General features: G+C 33.9%; 1 protein-coding gene across 2 annotated transcripts in view; it reads right to left on the bottom strand.

The window, feature by feature from the left end:
- Nucleotides 1–1,881: 1,881 nt before the first annotated feature.
- Nucleotides 1,882–13,330, bottom strand: part of ANKRD13C (ankyrin repeat domain 13C) — a 94,221-nt gene continuing 82,772 nt past the window's right edge. For both annotated transcript variants that reach the window (XM_035018281.1, XM_035018280.1), the window contains 2 exons: nucleotides 11,789–11,889; nucleotides 1,882–4,132 (listed from right to left, as the gene is read on the bottom strand). In XM_035018281.1, coding sequence (XP_034874172.1) covers nucleotides 4,002–4,132; nucleotides 11,789–11,889 — 232 coding nt within the window. In that variant the 3' untranslated portion in view covers nucleotides 1,882–4,001. The remainder of the gene's footprint in view (nucleotides 4,133–11,788; nucleotides 11,890–13,330) is intronic.

Here is a 13,330-nt window from a genome sequence, read left to right as displayed (position 1 = left end):
AAAGAAGCCAGCCACCAGCCACAGTGTGAATAAACTACAAAATTTCTGCTTCCCTTCTGCCCTCCAAAACTCCTACACCACCCACATTCATTATTTCAGACACCTCAGCCAGTCATTGTTGGGCACCCTTGGTGACTAAGAACTCTATGGGAGGTACAGATAATGTAAGTGGTGGGTTTATTTTTTTGTTTTTATATTACACAAAGTTTCTACTAGTCATTTTCACCTGCAAAACACAAATTCAGGAATGATTGTCAAGTGCCTTCCTTTAAAACCCTTAGGAGATTTTGCTTTGGTATTTATTAGGTGCTGTGGCAAATGTGAAATTCTAATTCTGTGTACCATAGGTGCCATTGTGGCTGAAAGTACTATTCCAAACTGAGCTATAAACGTTTTAAAAGTTCATCATTGGGTACTATTAAGGATGGTCACATGATCTGAAAAATGTTAATATGTTAATACTTGAGATGGTGGCCAAGGACACCTATTGCCCCAGATTTCTGACATAAAATGCTTTGCAACAAGGGTAGTTTTTGCTAATTGGTAGTATACAAATGATGGGCTTTTTAGCAAGTTTAATTTTGCGATCTTTACAAGTGATTTACACTTCCCGTGCAATTATCTCGGGCGAGTTTCACTGTCAGTCACCTTTGAAACATCCCATAGTTTCAAGTATAGCAACTTTGGTAAGGATGCATTTTGTTAATTTTGCAAAACATGGTTAAGGTACCTTTTAAAAGAGTTAACAGTAGAGACATACTGTGCTCCATGCTAATCAATAATTCTCACTCAATTTTAAAGACCAGAATGCTAGTAGCAGGACTGGAAATTCACCTAGTTTTCTACTACAAATTTTTCTCAAATGTTTGCAAATAAAAACAAATGAGCAGCAGAAAGCACTCCTTAACTCAGTATATCCTGAAAATATTTACTCCCCTTTTGTGGACTCGAAACAGGATCTTTGTCTGCCATAGAATTAGTGAAAACTGGGGAGAAGGCTCACTAAATAATCATTTACCATCATCCCCCCAGGTGTGAATAAACAATTGTACATGAATAACACTAGGAAAACCCATTTTTGTGTCAGTGGGGCTCAACACCAGTCCTAAGCAGGAGAAAGAAATTATAGCCGACGCTTGAACAACATAGATTTGAACTGTGCAGGTCCACTTACATGCAGATTTTTTCAATACACTACAGTACTGTAAATGTATTTTCTCTTAACGAGTCTCTTCACATTATCTCTATTGTAAGAATATATAATACATATAATGTACAAAATATGTGTTAATCAACTTTATCAGTAAGGCTTCCAGTCAACAGTAGGCTGTTAGTTGAGTTTGGGGGCAATCAAAAGTTACACGGATTCTTGACTGGGGCGGGGTGGGGGGAGGTTGGCACCCCTAGCCCCCACATCGTTCAAGGGTCAGCTGTACATAGTTTTTCAGCTTCTGTCAGCTATCAGCTTCTCTGAAATGTGTTAATTTCCAGACCATCATATGTACCTGTGCTCAATCACAGCATCTGCTTTCTGCTCCCCTTTTATGAAATTTGACAATTGGCTGTTACGAATGACTACAGACAGAGGCAAATTGTCTGTAGGGAAGAATTTTCTTGAAGATAAGAATCTTATCTTCTCCTGTACTAGTGGCAGGAATATTGAGCACTTCTGAAGGGCCACTGAAGGTGACCATTTTACAGTCTCCCAAGTTTGCACAGTTTCTTCAATCACAAGTGGAAGGTATATAGAATTTTACGGACTTACACAAAATCTAAATTTTCATGAGATTATCAAGATATATGGTGTTTTGATCTACTTATGTGAAACAGCATACACAGAGCTTCATTCATCGACTGGATTAAAAGGCACATTTTGAAAAGTCTAATATTGTGAAAAGTTTATTTGCATTAATTAACTCCTTGTTTTCACCATCATAAGAGATACATTTGCTTGTCCTTTGTGATCAGATAAAAGACATTTTGGAATGGATAATCTACTATTCTTTACGAAAGAAAAAGATAAGAGTTAAAAACAATCCCAAGTGCAAAAGTTTTCAGTAGTCTTCCTACCTCCAGTGTACCCCAGCAAAATATTCACAGCTTTTAGGAAACTGACAAATCTCAAGCTGCAATTTACCATATTTCTTCTCCACTAAGTTGTCTGTACGTGTGAAAAAATACTCCTGGGAAGTATACCATATTCCCACGAAAGTAAGGGAGCCTACGAGCAACAGTGATCACCACCGTTCAGCGTCTCGCACCTCAAATAATCAGCGACAGGATAATTCAATCTCCAAGTCACGTGATCAACAAGCATTCCCAAAATAATAGGGATCAACTTCTATTCAATAAACCTAATCTGGGTTTACCAACTCTTCCACAAAATTCAACAGACCCACATACGGTAGTAATTGGTCTTTGAATTTTTAACTATGATTACTTCATTATAAAATGTATTTAATAAAATGCCAACATATGCAATGTAGTATGTTTCAGCATGGAAGATGCAGCTTTAAAGATGTTTATTATAAAATTTTCTTATGGTTGATGCTTTGGATTTTTAAATAAATCATCTCTTCAATAAAAGTCTCTAAATTCAAATTATTTAAAATTCTGGAAAAAGTTTAAACTATTGGTCACTCTACAAAATTTGACAGATGCATTTTGACACATTTATCAGGATACATTTAAAAAAAACAGTTCTTTAGCTAAGCTCTTTAATACAACATAACATTTTGTGACTGTTACACATTATTCTCCCTAATTTATTTTCAGTCTTGGACCTTCAAACCATCTTGGAATAAATATGAAAAACTTTAAATGCAAAAATGAGTAATGCATGATTTCACTTTGGAGATTAAAATCAATAAATATTTTCTTGTGACTTAAAAAAATAAACAGTAGGAACTGTCAATCCTGTGTACATTTCTGGAATTTAGCTTGTAACAAATATATTCTGTTAGCATATAAAATGTTTTTACCTTACTTTGAAGCATTAAATATGTAGGGATGTCCAAAATATGTGGGTTGTTTTTTTAAAACTGACATGAATGCATCCATATTCCATTAAAAACAAAATAATCAGAATGATGTGCACTTACTAGGAACCAAGTTTAAAAATTTGGAGTTTTTTTAAAGTGCTGAGATTTGGAAGAGGAATATCTTTAAGCATGCTAACCATACCTTATCATGAACACAAAAAGGACTTTTAAACTCAAGTTTAGAAAAAAAAAAAAAATAGAGGTTCTATGAAAGGAAGATTAGTAACAAACATTTTCCATTGAAGAAAGAATTCAGGTAAAAACAAATAGCACCACAATGAATTGCACTAAGGTGCTAAAGGAGGTACCTTATTCCCTGCAGAGTGAACGCTCCTTCTGAAATGTATTGCAACATATAAATGCAATTGTTTAATGGTTACCATTTGGTTCATTCATCTACAGAAAACTGCATTCCTTCTAGTTCATTATATTGAACAAACATTCAAATTACTGAACTATACATAATGTTACATAGTTTACATTTTATGAAAACAAAGCTTGAAGGAATATTTATAAATGTCACCTTGAATATAAGATGACAAGTTTAAAAGGGCTTCATATCTCTTAAGACATTTAATTTATGTTAATGGTCCAGGAGTGTTTTAGATATAGATATAGATATATTTATATGCATATATATTTCAACAAGAAGTGTAAAAATTTTTAAAAACAAATCACAGCACTTATAGCTGTTTTACCTAAGAAGTACTCAGGGTCATTAAGGTGTCAAACTATTACACTTATAATATGTATATTTTTAAAAAGACTGAAAATGGCACATCAGGAAACTTGCTGAAATTCTTTTTAAAGGCCCATTTCATTATATCATATTACTGATGTGTCGATTCACTGTAATTCCCTTTTCTTCTCAGAACATTTGTCCCTTCTATTTGGATTCACTACTGGGGTCTCTGTATTCTCTTGCTTTCCTTGGTTAGATGAGATCATTTTCCATGTCAGTTAAAGATCAGGAAAACGGCTCGGGTCTTCCTTATAGTCATCAGGTATAGTAAAGATGGAGCCATCAAATTCATCATATCGAAACTCCTGAAAAGTCACAGTGGCTGTGATCGTAGGAAACACGGGAATATCTAGAGAGAACAACCAATGATAACATTGTAAAATAAAATGCTTATCTATTTACAGACTATAAATACTATTAGAGATAGCCATATTCCTTAAAGTATAAAAAAGCATTATTCAAGGACCTGACAAATCCTAATATATGTCCAATAGTGAGTGTGTCTATTTTGGAGAAGGGTTTTTTATTGGTGAAGAGAGAAAGACACCAAGGCATCAGGAATCACATCAAAAAGACAAGTTCCCATTGCTTCCCAATCTCAAAATTATAATGCCAGATCCCACCAGTCTTTTTTGTTTTTCTTAGGCCAAAGAGACACGTACATTTGTACTTTTTGCATTCTGACATCTTTTCTATTCATATAGCATATATACTATTCTGACTCTGAGCTGATTTATTTCCATTCTAAAGCAAGAGAAATACATTAATCTCTTTTGTTTTAAAATACTAAATACAATCCATCACTTAAATATATGCGATAAAAAGTCTCATCAGAATTGGAGTAATATCATGCCAACACAGCCTAACATTTTTTTTACATAAAATACATTCCTCACTGAAATTATAGTGAAATCTGACATTAAAAATGGCCAAATACTTTAATCACTCTCCTTAGTTTTATCCCTAATAAGAGTTTTTAGAAAGAGCACAAATCAGAAAACTTGGTTTCTGATTCCTATAAAACATTTAATTCATGGTCCTCAGGGATTTCACCTACAAAATAAACAACTGTAAAGCTTCCTTTAAAACCCTGAAATGATTCTATGAAAGCTAAGGTGAGTATTTGTCTAGAATAACAGTAAAGAGTAAATTACTTTTTACATGGCTAGTATTTTACTGCAGAAAGTAATATTCTTCTGAAAAAAAAAAAAAAAAACACACACAAAAATCTACATAAAGATTACAGAGTTCCCAGTTATTTCTGGGGGGGGGGGGGAATCATCCATTTGTGTATATTAGTAACAAATGCTGTTCTAATTCAGGGGTCAGCAAAGTAAGGCCCATTGCCTGGCCTGTTTTTGTAAGGTTTATGAGCTAACAAAAGATCTTACGTTCTTTAATGGCTAAAAAAACACACACAAAAAATAGTATTTCATGCGGATAAAATTACATGAAGTTCAAACTCCAGTGTCCCTAAGTAAAATTTATTGGAACACAGGATGCTGTTCATTTACTTATTGTCTATGGCTGCTTTAAGTTTTCCAACAAGAATTAAGTAGTTGTGACAGAAACCATATGGCTGGGGCGCCTGGGTGGCTCAGTCGTTAAGCGTCTGCCTTCGGCTTGGGTCATGATCCTGGGGTCCTGGGATCGAGCCCCGCGTTGGGCTCCCTGCTCTGCGGGAAGCCTGCTTCTCCCTCTCCCTCTCCCACTCCCCCTGTTTGTGTTCCCTCTCTCGCTGTATCTCTCTGTCAAATAAATAAATTAAAAAAAAAAAAAAAAAAAAACATATGGCCCGCAAAGCCTAAAATATTTACTATCCTTCAGAAAGTTAATGACCCATATTAGGCACTGGAAACAAGGGAACAAAACAAGTGACCAAGAGGAAAAAATCATGCATTTATGGAGATTATATTCTGGTTGGGAGACCTAGTAAAGAAGTAAAAAGTATCTGTGACTAAGTATACAGACAAAAGTAAAGCATGGTAGTGTGAAAGGAGTCTCAGTATTGGGGTAAGAGCTCTTAACAGGGTGGTCGTAAGAAAACCTCAATAAAGTGACCTTTCAGCAAAAACCTGAGGTATGAACCATACAGTTGTCTAGAGCAAAAAAATCCCAAGTAGAGGGAACAAGTACAAACGCCCTGAAAAATAAAGTGTCTGGTGTATACTGGGAACAGTTAAGAGACCAGTGTGGCTAACAGCCAAGTGAAGGGGAGATGAACAGGAGAAGGGGTCAGGGGAGAGATAGACACTGAGATCACATGGGGTTTAGATCAAAAAGTCTTTGGCTATTTATTTCTCTGGATGAAAGGGAAAACCAATGGAAGGCTGTGAGCAGAGTAGTAACATGCTTTGGCTTAAGTTTTAGCCAATGTAATGAGAATACATTACATTGTAGGCTGACAAGAGTAAAAGGAGAAATGTGCTCCAGAAGGAGCAGCAAGACAGGCAGGAAGAAAATCAAGAGAGAACTCTATCAAAGAAGTCAGAGGAAATCTGAAGAAAAACTATCATTCACTGGGACAAGGACTCTACAAAAAGAGAGTCAAATCTTGGTAACAGAAAAGTATCCAGTAGATTTAACAACATGAATACCAAAAATAAACATAGTAAGAGTGGAAGCGATAAAGAGAATGTGCAATGAGCAGCTGGGTTGTTTCTAGTTCGCAGCTACTACAAATAAATTTGACCCATAATGAGTGATCCAGTTTTCCCACATCTGCACAAACATTTGGTGTTGTCACATGTTTTATTTTAGCCATTCTGTTAGGTGTATAAAGTGATATTGTGGTTTTAATTTGTATTTCCCTAATGGTTAATAATACTGAACATTGTTCATGTGCTTATTTTCCATTTATATATCCTCTTTGGTAAAATGTCTGTGTTTTTTGCTCTTTTCTAATGGGCCTGTTTGTTCTGTTATTGATGAGTTTTAAAAGTTCTTGTGTTTTCTTTCTTTTAATTGGTCTTTCACAGAGCAGTCTCCACTTTTGATGAAGTCCAATTCGTTGATTTTTCTTTTTATAGATCATGCTTATGGTGTGAAGTCTAAGAAGTCTTTGCTTAAACCGATATCCCTAAGGCTTTTTCTGTTTATTTCCTAAAAGTGTTATAGTTTTACATTTAACATTTAAATTCAAGTCTCTGTTCCATTTTCAGTTAATTTCTATATAAACTGCAGGACTTAGGTAGAGGTTCCTTGTTTTGCCTTTGGATGTCCAATTGCTCCAGCATCATTTGTTGAAAAGGCTATCTTTACTCCACTGAACAGTTATTGCATCTTTATAAAAAATTAGTTGTGCATATTTATGAGGGTCTATCTCTGGATTCTCTGTTCTGTTATTTTGATTTATATGTTCATCCCCCAGCCTATACCACACAGTCCTGATTACTATAGCTATATAATAAATACTGAAATTGAGTAGACTACTCACATTTTATTCTTCATTTTCAAAATTGTTTTGGCTATTGTTGTGGGTTGAATTCTTTCCCTTCCAAGAAATAATATGTTCTAGTCCTAACTTCTAGTACTTCAGAATGTGACCTTTTTTGCAGATAGGGTCTGCAATTTGCAGAAGTAATCAAGTTAAAAGCCATTATAGTGGTCCCTAATCCAATGGCCAGTGTCCTTACAAAAGTGGGGGGAATTTGAAGACACACAGCAAGAACATCATGTGAAGATGAAGGCAAAGACTGGGGTGATTCTTCTATAAGCCAAGGAAAATCGTCAGAATCTAGGGGAGAGGCATGGATAGCCTCAGAAGGCTGTGAGAAAGAGCTCAGATTTCTAACCTCCAAAGCCATGAGAAAATAAATTTGTTGTTTAAGCCACTCAGTTTGTGGTATTCTGTTATGGCATTCTCATAAAACTAATACAGATATTCTAGATTCTTCGCCTTCCCATGTAAATTTTAAAATAATCTTGTCTATATCTACAAAAAAAATATTACTGGGATTGTGACAAGAACTGTGTTAAACCTGTATAGTAATTTGGGGAGAATTAACATCTTTCCTATGTTGAATTTTCCAATCAATGAGCATGGTATATCTCTCCATTTGTTTAGATCTTCCTTTCATTTCTTTCATTAGTGTTATACAATTTTCAACATACAAATAATGTACGTTTAGTTAAAATTATGCCTAAGTATTTTTTTAGCAATTGTAAAAGTACTTAATATTTAAATTTTGGTGTCTATGTGTTCAATGCTGGTATACAGAAATATACTATTGATTCTTACATGTTTAATTTGTATCCTGCCATCTTGCAGAACTCATTAATTCTAGTTTTTGGTAGAATCGTTGGGATTTCTACTTACAGAATCATGTCTCTTGCAAACAGAGAAGGTTTTCTTTCTTTCTGCTCTGAATGCCTTTTTCTCCCCCTTTCATTCCTTATTGTACTTATTATCCTTTTGATTTCTGTAGGGCCTGTAGTGCTAGCCCATTTCATTCCTTATATTGATAATTTGTGTTTTCTCCCTTTTTATCACTCTTGCTGCAAATTTCTTGATTTTATCAATCTTTTCAAAGAACCAGCTCTTTGCTTCATTGATGTTCTAGATTTGTTTTGTTTTCTCTTTCCCTGATTTCTACTCTCTTCGTTCTTTCTGTTGGTTTTAGGCTTATTTTGCTCTTCTTTTTCTACTGTTGTCTAGTATGATTCTATTATGGTTGATTTTTTTACTCTTTTACAACTATTGAGGTTTGTTTTATGGATCAGGATATGGCCTATCTTGGTATATCTTCCATAGGCACTTGAAAGGAATGTGTATTTAGCTAATGTTGGGTAAATGCAAATTAGGTGCTTTAGTTTATGGTGTTGTAAAGATATTGTATATCCATCCTGATTTTCTGTCTAGTTGTTATATCAACTGTCTCCAATTATAATTGTAGATTTTTCTTTCATTTCTTTCAGTTTTTGTTTTACCTGCCTTGTAGCTCTTTTGTTTGGTGCATATACATTTAGAATTGCTATTCTTCATGAATTGATCCTTTTATCATTATATAATATCCCTATCTGTCTCTGGTAATTTTTTTTGCTCTGAAATCTACTTTATCTAACATTAAGAGAGCTAGTCCTGTTATCCTTTGATTAATGTTTAAATGAAACATTCTTTTCCATCCTTTTGCTTTCAATATCATATTTGAAGGCAGTGTCTTGAAGAGAATATATATTTGGGTCATGTTTTTTAATCTGTTTTGCCAATTTCTACCTTTTATATAGTCTATTTAGACTACTTACATTTAATGGAATTATTTACATATTAAGACTTAAGTCTGACATTTTATTTTTTTACTTGTCTCTGTTTTTCATTTCTTTGTTTTCTTTTCTTACCTTCCTATAAGTTACTTGATTATTTTAGAATTTCATTTTCATTTCATTTATCTAGTGTTTTTGAATGTACCTCTTTGTATAGCTTCTTTAGCTATATATTATATATATATGTGTGTGTGTGTACACATATAAAACGTATCATAGTCTTCTAGTGTCATCATTTTAGAAGTTCAAGTGAAGTAGAAAAACTCTGTCTCCCTTTATGTCCCTTCAACTTCTCCCCTTTACAAAAAAATTGCACATAGAAAGTAACAATGGAGATATAAAACTAGACTTTCAAGTAGCCAAGCTATGAAAAACAAAGATTAAAGGCAAGTGCTGGGTAGGGAAGAGTTAAAGGGGTTATTTTATTTAGTTGGTTGAATTTTAAAAGGAGAAAGACCTGAACAAAGCCTAACAGCTAAGAGAGAAAAAGCAGGAGAGAAGGGAGTTTGAAGATAAAAGAAAAATATGGGGAGAGCAAGGTTCTTAAAAGAGATGCGAGAACAGATCCATAGTATAAATGAAGAGATTATTCAAGCTAAGAAGAGGGGTACCACTTCCACTGAGATAGGAAAGATGAAAAGGTGGGACTTGGGACAAAAAGTCTGTATGGGGGCTTGGGAGTAATAGGGAGGTCTCATTTCTGATTGTCTTTTTTTGTAACTAAGGAAGCAAAAATCATCTGCTTAGACTGTGGAAGGAAGTAGTGGGAGAAGCTGGGGACTGGTAAAAGAGGTTCAAATTTAGCCTTTGAGTAGAATGGAAGGAGAAGCAAAAAGAGAAAAGATTATTCATAATTAGCATTTAAAGCTCTGGCTGATTTTGAAAACATAATTAACAATTTCTAAATTTTTATAATTTTCCCTTCAATTGTATTTTTAAGCCTGAGCACAGAAACAGAAATGATGGAAGATTAAACAGACCCAGGGCTAGAGTTTTACAGGGTTAATTCAAAAGAAGGACAAAAAGACAAAAGAGAGAAAGATAAATTCCCAATAACTTTAGTATGCAAGCAAAAGATTATCAATCCCTTGTTAAGAATGTGGTTCTACATTAGAGAAATGCCTGCAAAGAAGTATTGTAGACTTTTTTTTTCCTTTTCACATAATCAAAATATTTCTTTTGCATACAAATCTATATTGTATTGTGGGGTTTGACTGGGGTTTAGGACTTAAAAAGATATTTGGGGACTTAAACAGATGTGAATGCTGGGATAGTTTGAAACTCTCATATATTCAATCCCTGCCCACTATTTTAGTTTGGCACTTTAAATACAGTACCTAGAAGAGCATCCAATGCTTCAACTATTTTCTGGTTATAGAAAATTACAGTGGGATTTTAGCTTCTGCAGAAATGATCACATAATGATCCCGACCCATAACTCAAACACACATCTCGATTGCTTAGTTTTCAAATCATTTCTGGTGTTGTAAAGATATTGTATATCTATGCTGATTTTTCTTCAAGTAGACACCGGGTTTCCAGTACTTTTTTTTTTTTTTTTTTTTTTTTAAGATTTTATTTATATATTTGAGAGAGAGAGAGTGAGAGAGAGCACGAGAGGGGAGAGGGTCAGAGGGAGAAGCAGACTCCCCACCGAGCGGGGAGCCCGATGTGGGACTCGATCCTGGGACTCCAGGATCACGACCTGAGCTGAAGGCAGTTGCTTAACCAACTGAGCCACCCAGGCGCCCCCCAGTACTTTTTCATCACAAAGGGAATCTATAATGACATTCTGAAATGTTTTAAAATCCACTTTAACCCACAAATTCCTTATTTCCAAGGTTGTAAAGTTGAAAAGGTCATGTTTGCTTTTTAGTAATGAAAGCATTATTTCTGTGAGAAAAGCATTTTGGCCTAATTATTCTGAAATGTGGTTTCAGTAACATTGACTAAAAAGTAAAATCCATCTGAGAGATTAAATAAAGGTTAAATTTACTATACATTTATTTTTCTCTCCCACTGGAATGTAAACACTAAGAGGACAGACACTTTTACTGTCTGTCTCACCCCTAGAAAAGCATCTGGCATATAGCACGCACTGATTAAATATTTGGTGACATATTTAATACCATCCAAATAGAGTAGAGGTGGTAGTAAAGGCTCTCCTCAAGCTTAATGCTAAATCTAAGCCTAAACTCCTAAAGAATCTTTTAATAGTCTCTTGTTCCCAGTTTTCTGATATACTTAGATAAATATGCACAAAAATGGGAGTTAACTGTTCTTAAAGATCATTGCTTAAGATGAAGTTAAGTTTAAACATTTAAGACTGAAAAATAAAATATATGAGTATTACTTTACCTATGAACAGTGACTGTTGATCCCAGAAACATCCCCACTGTTCAGAAACTCAAAAATCTGCTAAAAATTTGGACTAAAATCCAGTCTCCCTATTTGACATTAGAAGACATTATCACAGTGCATTATAAGTTCATCCATACCCTCTCGTATGAAATATTTGCATATCCCTTACGTTTAACTTAAATCCAGTAGAATTAGAACTCTCATTGGGCACTTTACATATTTGATAAAACATGAATCTTGATCCATGTAATCACAGAAAAACTTTATAAAAATCTAAGCAACTAGAAAATCATTTTCCTTCAAAACACATTTCTTATTAAATGTTAGTAAACAGCTCCATATTTCTAATAGACACTGAAATTACATGTAAATTTCCTCTTACCTAGTTTTACAGGAAAGCCTGGAGGAAGCTTCATCTGAACAAATTCTCTAAGCTTGTTAAAGTGCTTGAAGGGAGCTATTACTTCCAAAACATTCAATAATCTGAAAAATGGAAGGAGAAAAAAAAAATGTTATCATTTTTCAAACTGATTTCTTTATATCCTTATGTTGTTTTATAAGTACATGCATCAAACTCAGATAGTAGTACTGACTTCTAGATGTTAAGGATGAGGAAATGTCACCTCCTTCCTCCTGATTTTTTGTTTTATTACTGTGTTTAGTGTGTTAAAGTTTACAACATTTACATTTGATTGTAAAGCCATAATTTCCACAGTTGTTTGATTTTAGATCTATTTTTAAATGAAAAGGCTTATACCCATGTTCTTCCTGAGGTCTACACAGTCCTGACTTCTTTAATTAGTCTCACTGGGTGGCTGAATTTCATGGTCAATTTTATATGTGTGAAGGGCTCTTATATTCTTAGTATTCCTTGATTTCTTACAGATTCATAAATGAGTTTCTTTTTTGCATATTTAAAGGGAAATTTGGCTGGCATTAAATTTCAGTTTATGCTTCTTTCCCTCTGAATTATAATTTCATGTCTCCCAGAATTCAGTATTACATTAGCCTTTAACTGTAACTTCTTTCATCTCTTAGTTGAATGGATTTCATCTTCAAGTAGTATTATTTTTCTTTCAAAATGGACCCATATGACTGCTATGTTTTTGAATTCTTCTATGTTTTCTTCAATTGCCTTGATATCTAAATGACATCTTAGCCAGATATACTACCTGATCACATTTTCTTTGTCTCAGAAATGTAAAGATGTGAAAAAATGTAAAGCCAGGTTTTTACCTCTTTTTTGCCTGAATGCCTTTGGATTTCTTTATTTACAATCAAAGTCCAATAGTTTAATCAGGATAATTATTGTTACTAATCATTCTTAGATTTTTCTTAGAACCTAATGTTATGCTACAGATTCAGTTTTTCCTTACAGAGAAATTTTTACCCTACTTTGAATACTATTTTGGTTACATTTTGGAGGCTTTCTATATAAGTGGATCACCAGTGATCCTTATGTTGAACCCTCTTTGTCCTCAATAACTACTGTTTCTGTAATTCCTTTAAACTTTTTTCATTAAATTCACTATGAGCTATCAAATTTTTTCAGCCACCATCTTTTGTGTTCACTGTTGTTTCTAATGTATTTGTTCTGCAATACTGTTATTTAGTGCTTAATTTATTTCCTTAGCTTTATAATCTCCTTTTCATTTCATTCTATTATCGTATCATCTCATCTAGAATGACCTAGTTTACTTATTTCACACTTTTTACGTTTTTCTATAGCATTTACAAGGAATTTTCTTCTGTTTTTGACCTATGTTTTATTCTAGAATGAATATTTTGTCTGGCTCTTACAAGCTATGTTTCTTGTTTTTTTTCAGAATGTTATAAAGGCCACATTTTATAAATTCTAATGTACCCATTTTTTCACGTATTTACTGTGAAATTGGGATAACTCATAAAATTGATAGCATCTTAC

The sequence above is a fragment of the Mirounga leonina genome, unplaced genomic scaffold (assembly GCF_011800145.1).
Source record: "Mirounga leonina isolate KUSES-001 unplaced genomic scaffold, KU_Mleo_1.0 Mir_173, whole genome shotgun sequence".
NCBI lineage: Eukaryota > Metazoa > Chordata > Mammalia > Carnivora > Phocidae > Mirounga > Mirounga leonina.
This window is presented reverse-complemented; position numbering and strand designations above follow the sequence as displayed.